The sequence below is a fragment of the Sardina pilchardus genome, chromosome 13 (genome assembly GCF_963854185.1).
Source record: "Sardina pilchardus chromosome 13, fSarPil1.1, whole genome shotgun sequence".
Lineage (NCBI taxonomy): Eukaryota > Metazoa > Chordata > Actinopteri > Clupeiformes > Clupeidae > Sardina > Sardina pilchardus.
Genome location: NC_085006.1, coordinates 8,438,741 through 8,453,059, shown reverse-complemented (window position 1 = coordinate 8,453,059; position 14,319 = coordinate 8,438,741). Strand labels below are relative to the sequence as shown.

Below are 14,319 nucleotides of genomic sequence, written 5' to 3'. Positions count from 1 at the left end.
TATGGGAACTGTAGTTTCTTTTTACGTCCTGTTCCTCCGGTAATTACATTTAAATATTTCTATTGCATATTCATCCCCTGTCTCTGTCTGTCCAATCTCAGAACCAAATGTCAGAATTAGCCCTGAGAGCTGTCCTTTTTGTGTCCCCTTGTCTGAAGTAATATTGAAGCACTTGTACATTTTGTACTGAGTTTTGAGACTATTTTGTACTTATCTCATATTTTCTTACATACATTAAATTAAATGAACGATTTCCTAATGAATCTCTGTGCTCCAAAATATATGCTTGATTACCTTAACGCTACCCCACTAGCTTGTGTCTCACACACATCCCCTCGTTTGGCCCTCAGTCGATTTTCATTGCCAATGTCATATTCTGATTTGAAAGACACCGACAGTGTTACGAGGGTGTGGGGCGGGGCACCTGACTCACTGGTTGGCCTTGGTTTCTGATAAGGGCTCTCTCTTGGGCCCTCTGTCTGAAGACATGGCTGTCTTGAGGATGCCTGATTAAAAACGTAGCGCAGAGTGGCATCTTTTTTTTTTCGGAGGCAGAGCTTTGACATTTTGTCTTGTCGTGGCTTTCAGCAGCCGACGCGTCAGGTCGACTTAGCACACCCAGCCGCAGCAGCAGCAGCACCGGTGCCATAATTCACCTTTCCGCCACGCTCACCCTTTTGGCTCAGAGGCCTCTCTTTCTGCAACATTAGGTTTTATGCTCCCCTGCCGCGTAGCGTCTGGGTTGCCATTAATGAAACCCTACTAGTCCTGCCTTTAAGTGCCACCGGCCGGAGGCAGGCCGCTCGTCTGTCTGTCATTTTGTCCTCTGCCAACATTCTGCCACTTTCTGTTCTGGAGTGTTCTCTCTCTATCACTCTCTCTCTCTTTCTCTCTCTCTCTCTCTCCCTCTCTTGTTACCTTTTATAAATCTTTTTTTTCTTTCCACCTATCTCCGTCTCTCCCTCCCTTCTATCTCGTCTTGTATCTTATCTCTCCATGGCACCTTCGTCCTCCTCTTCTTCTCTTCTCTCCTTTTTGTCTATCACTCGCTATCTTTATCCTGCACCTCCTCCTGCTCCCCACTTGTCATCCCCATCATTTGGCCCAACACCATGCGGCTGTCATCACACAGTCTCTCGCCGTGTGTGGAGTAGATAGCTCAGCGTGCCGCCGAGTGCTGAGTGACGGGCGGAGTGTGTTGGGAGCGGTGACGTGTGTGTTTGTGTGTGTGTGTACTTACGAAGGGGAGGGGGGTCGCGCTGCTAGGAGGAGCCTCAGGTGGACGCAGGCAGCTTAACCCTCATGTTGTCCTTGGGGTCAATTTGACCCCAAGCGATGTTTAACATCATAAAATATATGGTTAACTTTTTTTGTTTTGCTTCAAGTTTCATGACTTTTCCTCATTTGAAGGGTACAACAGAGTAAACATGAAATTTGCACAAAAATATGTTTCCAATGTCCTGTAAAAAAAATAGTTACGTTGGTGTTCTTGGGGTCAATTTGACCCCATTTTTATGAAACATGAGGTAAATGAATATTTGACACATTATGGATATTATTATTGTAATAGTATGAGAACATGTAGTTATTATCATTATTACATATACAAGTACATATTACATATAACTTATTTTGGCAGGTCTGAAAAAGTCCAAAAAGTCAGCCTTTGGGCTGTTGACACTGGATTGGCCATATTTCCAGCCAGGGTTCCAGGGTTCATAAAGGGGTTTGGGGGGGTGGGATTGTTTTGTTAGGCTTTTGATGGTAGTTATTACACTCTTGTTAAGTACCTACCACAAAAAAAACTGGGTAAAAAAAATAATTTCAATCATTTTTTGAGAGTTTTTTTAGCTGGGGTCAAATTGACCCCAAGGATAACGTCATTTTTTTTTAGGACAACATGAGGGTTAAATTAACCCCTTTGCAAAGCCCAACCCTCACACCTCCCCTCTGCCGCCCTGACACACACACACAAACACACACACATACACACACACAAACACACACACACACACACACACACACACACACACACACACACACACATACACACACCAACTAGCTGAACAGCGACTGTCTGATCTAGCTGCGAGAACTATTCCATCCACCTTTCCCGTCTCTGTTGAGCCTCACCCCTCCCCTCCCTCTTTCACTCTCTCTATGCATGTGTCTATTCTTTGAAAAGGTGTAAATCTCATTCATGTTGGCCACCCGCCGCGTTTGTCCTCCATCCAGCTGAAATGGAGCTCAGAGAGAGTCCATAGTTGGCACATGCCTGGGCTGGCGGCCCACTCCGTGGGCACCTGATGATTAATAAAGGTTTATCTACATCTAACACTCCGCAAATGGAAGTGACGACAGTAATTGCATGCAAATGCCTTTCAAGCTGTAGGTAATGAAATGGTAATGTTATCATTTATCAGTTGCACGGCGTCCCATTGGAAGGAGATCAGTGGACGGGGCAGGCATGGACTTGAGAGAGCTCGACGTTAGCAAGAAACTCCTCTTGGCTTCGCTTATGTGTGTTTGATAGGGGTGACCTTGTGTCTGATGCTGTAGGTTGGCAGCCAGTCCCTTACACCGTGTTTGGAAACGGAACCTAAAGCTGACTTCGCCACGGGGACATTATCTCCCCCTGCTGGTTGACGCCAAGTGTTGCATCTCTGTCACATTCCCTCTCTCTCTCCTTCTCTGTCTCTCTCTCTCGTTCTCTCTCTCACTCTTTCACCATGAGGGATGGGCAAAGGGCCCCAAGATGGAGGGAGGGCCTATAGGCGCAGAATCTTGGGTAATGAGGGAAGAAAGACACCAGCATGTGGGCGGGAGATGAGTGTGTGGGAAGCTGTGGTGGCCTGTGTGTGTGTGTGTGTGTGGGGGTGGGGGTATGGGTTGCGGTGGCAGTGGCGGCTGACAGAGACACGCTCTGTCTTCTCCCGCAGGGTCCGTCGGCTGTCACTCACGCTGACGCCTCACCGCTGACAGCCGCATCTGTTTGTGTCACCCTGAGTCTCCCAGCTCTCCGCTGTAGGCCCTCTGGGAGACAGCCTCCCTCCCTCTCTCTCTCTCTCTCTCTCTCTCTCTCTCTCTCTCTCTCTCTCTCTCTCCCTCTCTCTCTCTCTCTCTCTCCCTTGCTTCTGCTTGTTCATATTAATCCAGCGGCATCCTGCTGGGACACTTTCCTACCCCACACATACATGCATACACATACACACACACACACACACACACACACACACACACACACACACACACACACACACACACACACACACACACACACACACACACACACACACACACACACACACACACACACACACACCATGGATGTGGTGACATGGGGGGGTAGAGAGGTGAAGGGGTCGTCCCCACCTCCCCCTAGCTCCAACCATCAACCAGATAACAAGTCTCTCCTTGGGGAGGGGAGCATAAAGATGTAGACATGTGTCTGTGATGGAACACGGGATGGATCTCGGGGTGAGATTGAACCCTGGGACCCCTACATGGATGCGAGTCTGACGATTTCCTCCCTCAAAGGACTCCCAACGACCACGAGGAGAGATTCTGTCGGCAAATTTCATCTCTCTCTCTCGGGGCGGGTTGTTTGTTTGTCATTTTCCGTGTGTGTGTGTGTGTGTGTGTGTGTGTGAGTTTATATGTGTTTGTTTGTTTGTGTGACTGGAATAGGTGTGAGAGTGCATGGGGGGTATGCATGTTTGTGCATGTGTGGCTGGGTGTGTGAATAATGGCGGTGATATGGCGCAGCACCACTATTTTTAATAGAGCCGGAGCGCTCAGTGCCACAGACTCGGAGGCCAGTGGGGCACATCCGTAAATGTCCTTTAAGGTCTTTATTTGCTGCTGCGCTCCATCCAGCCTGGCTTATTCCTCCTCCTTTACTGCCTGCCAAATCGCCTTGTTCATCGACCTCGTCCAGAGCAGTGGCCTGTCAACAAATACATCTATATTAATACGCAAATGAAATATGCAGTCGGTGCGCTTGTTAGTAAAGCAGTCAATAGTGACTTGGCTCTGCTAACAGGTTTGTGAAGGGGGGAAAAAACAGACATGGTGCCCTTGTCAATAACTCTGAATGATAGTTTTTTTTGCGTGTATTTTGTTGTGGAACATTTTTGAATGAGCTTATTATGTGGATTCAGCTTTTTGATAAATATCTAGTGTTTGTACAGAATGTCTTGGCTGACTTGTTTCTCCATAAATCAGAAGAACATCCTCTTCTAAATCATCACATTTCTCAAAGAACTTGCCCTGGACACTCCAGAATCAAACGTGTGAGGAGAATCTGTTAATATAATCTGCAGTGCTGTCACGCCACGGGCTTAATTTAATAAAGACAACAGCCAAACAGGAGAGCAGGTGTGGAGGGGCACAGCCTGTCCTCTATTAGAACGTAATGAGTGGACGAGAGGCAGGTCGCATTGCGTGGCAGAGCCAGCAGCTAAAGCGGTGGCTCACATACACACACACGCACACACACACACACACACACGCACACACACACACACACACACACACACACACACACACACACTCCGACGGCGTGTCCACAGCCCCTCGGCAGTAATTTGAGGCACGGCCAGGGACGATGGCTGAGCATTAGTTTTGTTTATCATCCATCAGCGAGACATGATTCTCCGTGAGCCCGTGTCCACCCCTGTCCACCCTTCCTGAATTCTATCTTTTTTACAGCTCATTTCTGCTCCGCAATCAGCTTGCTGTTCGCAGGCTATCATTTCCACCAAACAAAAGGTGGAAGGCTTACTGGGTTGTGTCAGGCATTGTGTCTTGTCGCCAAGGTGATGCAGCTGCACCCAGCATCAGGACCGCTGCCGCAGTAATAATACAGAGCCCTGGTGACAGCATTAATGGTTGGACGAGGCAATATGCAATTCATTACTACAGATGTGCAACGCTTTTGGGAAAAAGGATGTTGATTACTGTTATTGAGAGAGAATGACAAGGTAGACACTCCTCTCTACACACAGACCAATAGGGCTAGAGAAATTGTGTTGCACACTCGTTTTCTCCTCATTTCTCCGGCGTTTTTGCACGGTTATACACGCATTTGCACAAACATGCCCTCGACTAGCCGTGGTTAGGCGCCATCTCAATGGAAACAGCAACACTTTGCAGATTCCTTTCTTCTCCAGACTGAATGCAGGTTGACAGCCGCTCAATATGTGAATCCTATCTCGGCTTGAGCACATGGAGCGTTTCAAAGTTCACCGGGTGTTCTCCTTAATTGCTGCCCGACAACTGTTTTTTCTCCGAGATTGATCCAAACGCGGGGCTAATCCATATGATTTCCAATATTATTGTGAATTTACAAAACAACCAATCATCCTGTCGCGAGTGTTTATGTGTTGGTCGAGGGAGACGACTGCATCCCGCTCTCCTCCACATCAGTTCTCTGCTGATTGGATGGCACTGCATGTCACCAGGTACAAGGCTCTATTTTGGAATGGTCCGTAGCTTTGTTCTGCACAGTCTGCCGAGGGAGAGAGAGAATGAGAGAGAGAGAGAGGGAGAGAGCAAGAGAGAGAGAGAGAGAGAGAGAGGGAGAGGGAGGGAGGGGGAGAAGAAGAAAGAAGGAGGGAGAGAAGAAGTGAGAGGAAGAGAGAGGGAGAGGAGAGAGAGAATGGAGATTGAGTGGAGGATTATTGGAGTGAGAGCTGGGCTGTGGGGATGTGGGACTGGTGTGTGTGTGTGTGTGTGTGTGTGTGTGTGTGTGTGTGTGTGTGTGTGTGTGTGTGTGTGTGTGTGAGACAGAGAAAGAGAGATAGAGAGTGTGTGTGTGTGTGTGTGTGTGTGTCTGAAGGGGAGGGGAACTCTATCCCAGTTTTAGTGAAATCGCGGGAGCCATGGGATGGCCTGTCAAGTGTGAGATGGGCCGCTGTCAGGCTGTCGACAGGCTTCATGTGGCTCTCCCCCTGGCTGGCGCGCTGACACGCGAGGCCTCCGGGTCTCCTGATGAATTTCCTCGGACACACTTGGCAGGGTTCCGCCGGGCCTTCGCCAGGGAGCTCTCGGCAGAGCTGCTGCTGTCAGCGTGCGGTGTGTTTGCACAGACAAACGCTTGTGATTAGGCTCGGCCCACCTTCCCCTGGCAAACCCCTACTGCACAAAATGAGGCACCGCCATCGCCAGCCCGGAGAGGAGAGCTGACCGAATATAAATGCTGGGAACGAATGTTCTGCCCTCACACACCGTGACCATTACAGACAATGCTCTGTAAAAATTATTGTAGTTACATGTTATAGAATGGCCCTTTTTTTTGCGGCCATCTCTAGCGATGGGTTTTTATTGAAATGGAATTTCACTCCCATTGTACATGTAGCCTACCGTTTGTGATCTGATATTAAATGAGATTTTATTCAGTCAGAATGAAAAGTCATTTGAATGTACCGTATCTACAGCAGAGAATTAATCACGAGTTTAAGCACTGGTGTATTTCATGTGAAAGTCACACTAACTCAATTAATGTGTGTAACTTGTTTGTAATGAATCACTCAGAAGTAATCACAGTTGTGTGATTTGTCATTAACGAACGCACGGCAAATGGCTTTGTTGATTTCTTTTTAATTAATTAACAATGATATCAGTTTTTAATGAAAACAAAATGGCATGTAATGTAACCAACCAACCCGTAATTATTAGCAGGAGGCGCTCATGTGGGGCGGTGGCACGCACCCTCTTGGAAGGAATTCATCGGCGAAAGACCACCTGCCCAGCCTTACTCACAGTCACATTCATTTGTTCAGCCTGTGGTAATTATGAGAAATTGATGTTAGCCCAGCTGTGTGGGAGGGGGAAAAAAACACACAGAATGTTCCTCTTGCAAGGAAAGCGGCATAATTCATTTGCTGGAGCGCCGCACTTCCATATCAGAGTTTTGATAAAAGGGCCATCTGGGCATTCGGCGAGGCCTCGTGAACATCCACGGGCCGCCAGGGGAGGGAGGGAGGGAGGGACATTAGCATGACGGACACGGAGCGAGGCCTGTCACCGCGCCTACTGGAAATGGAAGAATGACCGCGGAGTAATTCAGTTTCGTCTGACCCTCAGCTGTCTTTTCATCACGTCGATGTTTGTCAGGTCGCCCTGACAGGGAGGGCCTCTAGGCGACAGTTCCCTTCCAAACTGTGCCCGCGGAGCTGCATGGCAATCTAGTTTTGCTGAATATCCATAGCCATCATTACTGTTATGTGCTGACCCTGAAGAGGGGGGGAAAAAACAGACTTTTCAGACTTCATGTGGGTTCAGTATAAAAGTTAAACCTCCGTGGGCAGAGCTTGGCATTATTCTACGCGAGTATTATATACGTGCTTCAATCAAGCGCCAACGCAGCGCCAATTGCTCAAGCCAGAACACATTTCCGGATCCGTCTGATGTCAAACCCCTGAAGTTCTGCCCGTGTCAGGGCTGTAAATGAGTCCCTCCCCGCCAGGCTCAGCGTTGCCGGGATACTTCATTGTTTTGTCATTTACTGACCTCTCGGGGTGCCCGCACATCATTAGCGCAGACATGTGAAAACAGATCATTGCCGTTAGCCACAGTTTGCCATGGCTAATTCATTGGCTTTGATAAAAATTATAATTACTGCCACTCATAAACTGACTTATGGAGGGGATGGGTAGAGAGAGAGAGAGAGAGAGTTGATGTGAGACATTCTGATAAGTGGAATTAAGAGTTTACTAGGGCCATGAGAGAGAGAGCGAATGTGACAATAGCTTATTGTCAACATTGAAGCGGTTGAACTCTTCATCACTTCATTTTCTCACCTGAGGTATCAGTGCAAATTGAGGTGTGTTAAGGGCTGTTATCTCCATGGGAACACCTCAGAGTTTTCTCTGCGTCTGAAAAGTGTGTGTGTGAATCAGCTCACGTCCCCCTATTTGTTATGCATGCCAAGTGAGGAAGGTAGTCTAGAAAATGGCAGCAGTATACAGGATAGTTTTACATTGTTAATTCATGACTGATTATATAACGCCACATTATACTACTCAATTATTGTCCCATAATGTTGTAGTCGTTTAATTAACTACAGTGTCAAACTTTGGGTAGGGGTCAAAGCCAGTTTGCCCATCCGCGCGATAGCTGTTACCCATCTCTCCCTGTAGGGGGCATTTAGAGGGTGCTGTGGTTCCCTTGAAAGCTCAGTCAGCCAGTGTCTGTGGGCCTCTGCATCCCCTGTGCTCTTGCTGCTCAGGAAAGGTTAATGAGAGGTAGCATGAAATCCAATCCAGCGCTGAAAGAGATTTCCCCGTCACACACAATTATCCTCCGCTGGATCTGATGCGTTGGGCGCACAGACTAGAGCGAATCCCCTCAGCACTCCATAATTAATGCCCGGGGCGGAAAAAAGGAGAGGATGTATATTTCATCGGGTCATGCAAAATACAGGAGTCTTAATAGACAATTCGTCTCTGTTAACGGGGACTACATGTCGGGGGCCTGTGTCGAAAGATGGTCCCCGTAGAGACAGGATGCCAGCGACGCTTGTCCTCCATCACGTCCTGTGTGACACATCCATGCCCGGGAATTGGAAAATAGTCCTGCGCTTATCGCCCAAAGGCTTCGAGGGTTGGTCGTATTCCGATGCGCAGGAGTGCGCGGGGAAGCCACGGCACCTGGGGATGGCTCTCCGACACCTAGGAGAGGAGCCGTTCCACCAGCTCGGATGTCTTCTCGGAGTGGCCCTGCCCACGCACAAGGGCAGCGACGGCCTCTCCTGCCTTATCTCACACGCAGCAGCAGCAGCAGCAGTGCAGGAGATTGACCTGGCGCCGGAGTGCTCAGACGTCTGACTCCAAAGCTCTCTGCTCCTCATAGCTAGAGCACTCTCCTCTCAGTGCAGCATTAGGATACATTCAAATATGTGATTTTACACTGCAGATATTAACGTTATATGCAATAGAGCCATTTGCAAATGTGTACTATGTGAATGTTTTGATCCTATGAATATTATAATTATTTTGGTATAAATATTAATAGGCCTAATACTGAAATATAAAAATATTATAGATGTTGAAATATTTATTCAGAGAAATGAAAACAGTGATATCAACTTTAGTTTACACTCAGTTAAGTGATCATGTAAAATGCATAATGTAAAATCTAGATACTTTGAATTTGCATGTCATGCATATTCAAAACATCCGCTTGCTGTATACAAGGTTGTGCCCAAACATTGACTGGTATCTGGGGAGGAACCCTGTATTCAGGCCCCCTTGACACCCCTTCCTTTGAAATCTCTTTGAAACCCCCAGTGGACCTGCTCTCTGTGGAGAGACAGATCCATCTCTCTCTTTCTCTCATCCTCCGGTCCACTTACTCCTTTGTTCTCTCTCTCTCTCTCTCTCTCTCTCTCTCTCTCTCTCTCTCTCTCTCTCTCTCTCTCTCTCTCTCTCTCTCTCTCTCTCTTCTCTGTGTCCTGTGCCCCCACGTCCCCTGCTGTGATGCACAGTACAAACGGTGGCGCAGGGGGATTGGTGTTTGAGGGCCGTAATGCACGTTGAGCCAGATGCCCGTGTACTGAGGCCTGAGTGGATTACTGTTACAGAGATTTGCAGGTAGTGATGTGTACAGATGACTTACTCTCGCATTACACATGCTGAGAGCCTATGTATGAAAATGGATGTCTCATGGCAGGTGTGTTTCTAGGCCTGTGTTTGTTGCTGTGAGGGGGGCATTTGTGTGTCATGGCTGTATAGATTCAGCACAGAGTTTAAAGACATGCCATACGTATAACACGTGGCACTCTGCGTTGGTTTTTAAGCTCGTTTAGGTCCAATAAAGCAAATGAATAGCAGTTATGATATTCCCTCACTTGCATCCCGCCATCTCTCCATGACCATCCGTCGGCGTGATATGCCAGTGGGCGCTCCTCTGGCCTAGCCTGTCCGCTATCATTACGGGTTAACTCTCAGCCACCTCAGCTTCATTAGTTATGGCGTCAGTCGTGCTGCAGTAGCCCTACTGTATGTGTGTTTGCCACCGCCGCCACCATCAATTCCACGGAGCCACCTCTAGGGCACCTAATGGGGGACATTAGCGTTGCATCTGTTGCCGTCACCCCAACCCCACCCCGCCAGCTAATCTCCCTGACTCCAGTTACCATGGTACCGCCGCTGCTCCTCCTCCTCCTCCTCCTGCACCAAATAAATAAATAAATAAATAAATAAACAATTGGGCTTTATGGCCTGGAAAGCTGTGAGGGCTACTGTGGAAAAAGGAGGAAGAGGCATAGTGTGTGATTTAATGGCAGAGGGACCAGCCTCACATAAAGCTCCTCTCCAGCGCCCCCCCACCACCACCACCTCCCCCCCCCCCCCAACCACCTCCACCCTCCACCCTCCTCCCAGCCGCTTCCATATTAGTCTAATTGAAACAGAAACGGCGGGGTGATAATGCTATAACAACAAGGCTGCTCGGCGCTCGGGCCCCGCTGCGCTGCTAGGCCGGTAATAAAGCATAAATAAAATGGATGGCTGGGGGAGTGTCAGGGCCCCTGCGTGTTGGCTCATTGACTCTGCTGGAGCGGCGCTGCCACCGTCCCAATGAAGAGATTAGACACGAGCAGCAGCAGGAGTCGAGGGAAGCCTTTCTCTGGGCACACCGCACGGTGGCATCTCCTCACAGCCTCCACCTGCCAGGGGGAGGAGAGGGGGGGCGGAGGAGGAGAGGGGGCGGGTGGTGGCATGAGCTGGGCTGGACAGCCAGGCTGAGGTGACCATTTGTTGCATGGGGTAGCTGTCCACCCTCAGCCGCCTGATGTGTCACAAGTGAGGGGAGAGGAAAAAGCTGCCACCTGAAAGATGTACATGCAACCATTATGAGAGAACCATGATATGAAAACAGAGCAGCTCAGTATTATGCTATTGTCTCTTTTTGTTGGTGTTCCAGTGTAATTCAGCATGCTAACCATGTAGATATACTCTGAGGGGCACGGGGGGGCATTCCCTCCCATTCTTTCAGTCATGTGATCTATTGTGTTTCTTCTACCTGGATATAGAATGTCTGCCTCCTTATCACAGAATAGCCTACTGTACCACAGCATACTAGACGCTATGCTCTATTGGGAGATCTGTTTCAACGTATTAAAAGATACCAGGAGCGATCAACATGTATGCTTATCATCTAGCTCATCCACATAATTACACATATAATGGACAATCATGTGCTTGACACTTTTGTAATACCACACACCTGGTTTGGGTGCCGTGTGTGACTCGTTGGCATTCATAAGTTACGCTCTGGGTGTTCCTTGGCCTTTGTGCCTCTTGCTTAATGGAACTCCCACCCATTAAACAAAATGTCAGAGTTTAGCCAAAAGGAAAAATTACACCTATTTATCAACTGGCATGCTAGGAGAATGGAATCCCTGCACGTCAGACACAGAGCGCAACCTCCACAAAGCACAGAAATACAAAAACATCAATTCTCGCTGACAGGGTCCTCCACAGGGTTAGAGACTAAGCTGAAATGAAACTGTCAAGGAGGCAAATTTTTTTTCCTTCCCTTTTCAAAAGAACTGGCGAAGGGATTGGCAATTTGCTAGTTCTTCGATTTTAAGAGAATAGCTTCGGTAAGCAGTACGAAAACTTGCACAAATAAGCCCACTCACTTAATTACAGGGTGCACGGATGAAAAATGGCTGTTACAAGGGCGCAAAGAGATAAACTTAAGTGAATCGTATTGTGGATTTGTGGGCTGTTTATCCTTGGCGAGTGGATCATACTAAACCTATTGTTTTGACGTGGTGATAACGCTTAACCCCTTTAGCTTGTGTTTATTGTCCTCTGGTGTAATAGAAGATGCTCCGATGGAAGATTGCTCGTAGCGTCCTGCACTTGTAATTTAGAGCTCAGCCCGGCGTCTATGGGAATGATTGAGGACCTGGTTCTGTGGCCATTACTTGTGAGTGGATACCGGAGGGATTGTGTGAGACACAAAATATTGTTGCCTGTGTCTGGGGCTCATGTAGCTTTATATCATGGGATGGTTTTGCCGCTACACAGTTGCCTGAAATCCTATATGATAGTGTGGCGTGACAAAACAGTGTTGGGTCAAAGGTTGTGATTTATCGCTCTATTTGGGCCTGTACATATTTTTCTTGGCCCGAGGTGTGGAAAAGAGTTCCGTGGCAACAAAAATCAATGTCCGGGATCTGGTGCTGAATCGTAACAGCCGACAATAAAGCTGGCACAGTTACGGCGAGACAGGGAGGAACGCGTGCTAGAAATATCTCTCTTATAAATTGCAAAAGAAGTCCTCTGGGGCAGGGCGGGTGACAAATGGGAGGCAGTAAAACAGGTCTTAGTTAAATGGCTCCCGCAAGTTCGCTCTTGGATTTACTCGCTGGCTCTTTTCCGCCGCCGCCAAGCCAAGGCTGCCTTTGTTCACCCGTGTGTGTGTGAAATCTGGACACCCTTGCACACCTTTGCGGTAGCTGATGAAAACGTACCGGCAGTTTATAAAAACTGTCTAAGCCTCCATCTCCAGACTCTAAGGCCAGCCTTGCACCACACATAGAGATGGAGATCTCTCTCTCTCTCTCTCTCTCTCTCTTTCTCTCCTCCACCCTCCCCACCCACCCACCTCTGGGATCTCCACCTGTTGTCTGTGAACGCTCTCCCGCGGATGACAGCGGCGGCGCCTGAGGGGCTTTGATGTCCATGCTCATGCACATGAATGGAGAGCGGCTGGCTTGAGAAGCAGGGGTGAACCCCGCTGCTTGTGTAGGTGATGATCTATACCGGCCCCGCTCTCTTTTCATTTTGCCAGGCCACTTATAGCTTTCCACTCTTGTGCACACCGTGGGTAATAGGAGGTCTTTATTTTGATAGAGGAGGTATTTAAAACGCCACAGAAGCACCTTGGCTGGGCTAACTCTGAGGCCATTGGTTGCTCTTGAGTGGGCACCGCTATTGAGGCCGAACAGAGTGGAACCAGAAGTGTGTGTCCGCAAAGAGGTCTCCTGTGCATTGTGTAAAAACCCTATTAGCACTTTGCAGAGTAATTGTCCCTAACGGAAATCCAAGCCGAATTCCTAAGCCCTGCTAATTTGCCCATTAGCAACATGTACATGGATGGACTCATCGCACAATAGCCTTTGCTGCTAATTACGACGAGAACTATTGTGTGGTGACCCTAGGGCATCCTCACCTGTGCATTGGACCCCACCAACATGTCCCCGTGGGCAGTTGGCAGCACTCATATTTTCCCTCTCACATCTCAAGAATGTAGTTTAAGCATGGGGGGGTGGGGGCTGGTTTTGGGGTAGAATTGGGGGGGGGGGGGGGCGTCACTGGCAGGTTGGGACAGTGCTGTTTTATGGCACCCATTAGGGGCACCGCGGGCCTAATCCATCATCCTGGGCAACTAATGATTGCCTCCATACATCCCACTAGACACAATCTACTTGGTGGACAGGGACGGGGGACATCGTACCAGGTTCGGCTCCATTTATCTTCCCACGGATGCGCGTCCCGCCGAGCGAGAGCGGGTCAGCCTGACTGGTCAGGGCAGGGAGACTGGGACTGTTTGGGGCCTCAGCATCGGGGACAGACCCACTGAGAGAGGGCTGGAGTAGCCATCCTGCATCCTGTCTGGCTCAGTGCACTAGAATAACTAGAGACGCTGGAGAATATAGTGTAAAAGTTTTTGTGTCCACACCACCCCCCCCCCCCCCCCCCACACACACACACACACTCTCCACACACACACACACACACACACTCCAACATCTGAACATCACAGTGTGCTACTCACGCAGAGTTGCTGTTAGTCTCAGCATGTTTCAGCGAATTAGACTGGCAGAGGATGAGACACTGCACCAAATATTAGACTACTACTGAGTGCGCTCACTTTGAATGAATGTGCTGACAAGCCTGCGGCTCTCTTCCCTCCTCTCCTCCCTATTCTCTTCTCTCCTCTCTCCTCTTCTCTCTTCTCTTCCCTTCTCTCTTCTCCTCTCTTCTCTCTGCAGCGTTTGTTCTGAGTTGCCCGTTCCCCGAGCGCCCGGCGTACGGAGATGTGTCCGTGACCAGCCTGCACGCGGGCGGAGAGGCCTACTTCTACTGCTTCACTGGTTACCAGCTCCAGGGGCCCCCCACCTTGACCTGCCGCAACGCCACCACCCCCTACTGGAGTGGCAAGGAACCGCAATGTCTAGGTAAGAGGGAGAGAGAGAGGGAGAGAGAGAAAGAGAGAGAGGTGGGTAGAATGCATTTACACCAGTGCAGTGTTGCAAATACATTCAATGTGTCATTGGTATTCATCACAAGAGAATATGGG

General features: G+C 48.9%; 1 protein-coding gene across 1 annotated transcript in view; it reads left to right on the top strand.

Moving 5' to 3' along the window:
* Positions 1-14,319, top strand: part of sez6b (seizure related 6 homolog b) — a 159,424-nt gene that overhangs the window by 120,856 nt on the left and 24,249 nt on the right. The window contains exon 5 of the mRNA XM_062552803.1: positions 14,012-14,197. Within this exon, the coding sequence (XP_062408787.1) occupies positions 14,012-14,197 (186 nt within the window). The remainder of the gene's footprint in view (positions 1-14,011; positions 14,198-14,319) is intronic.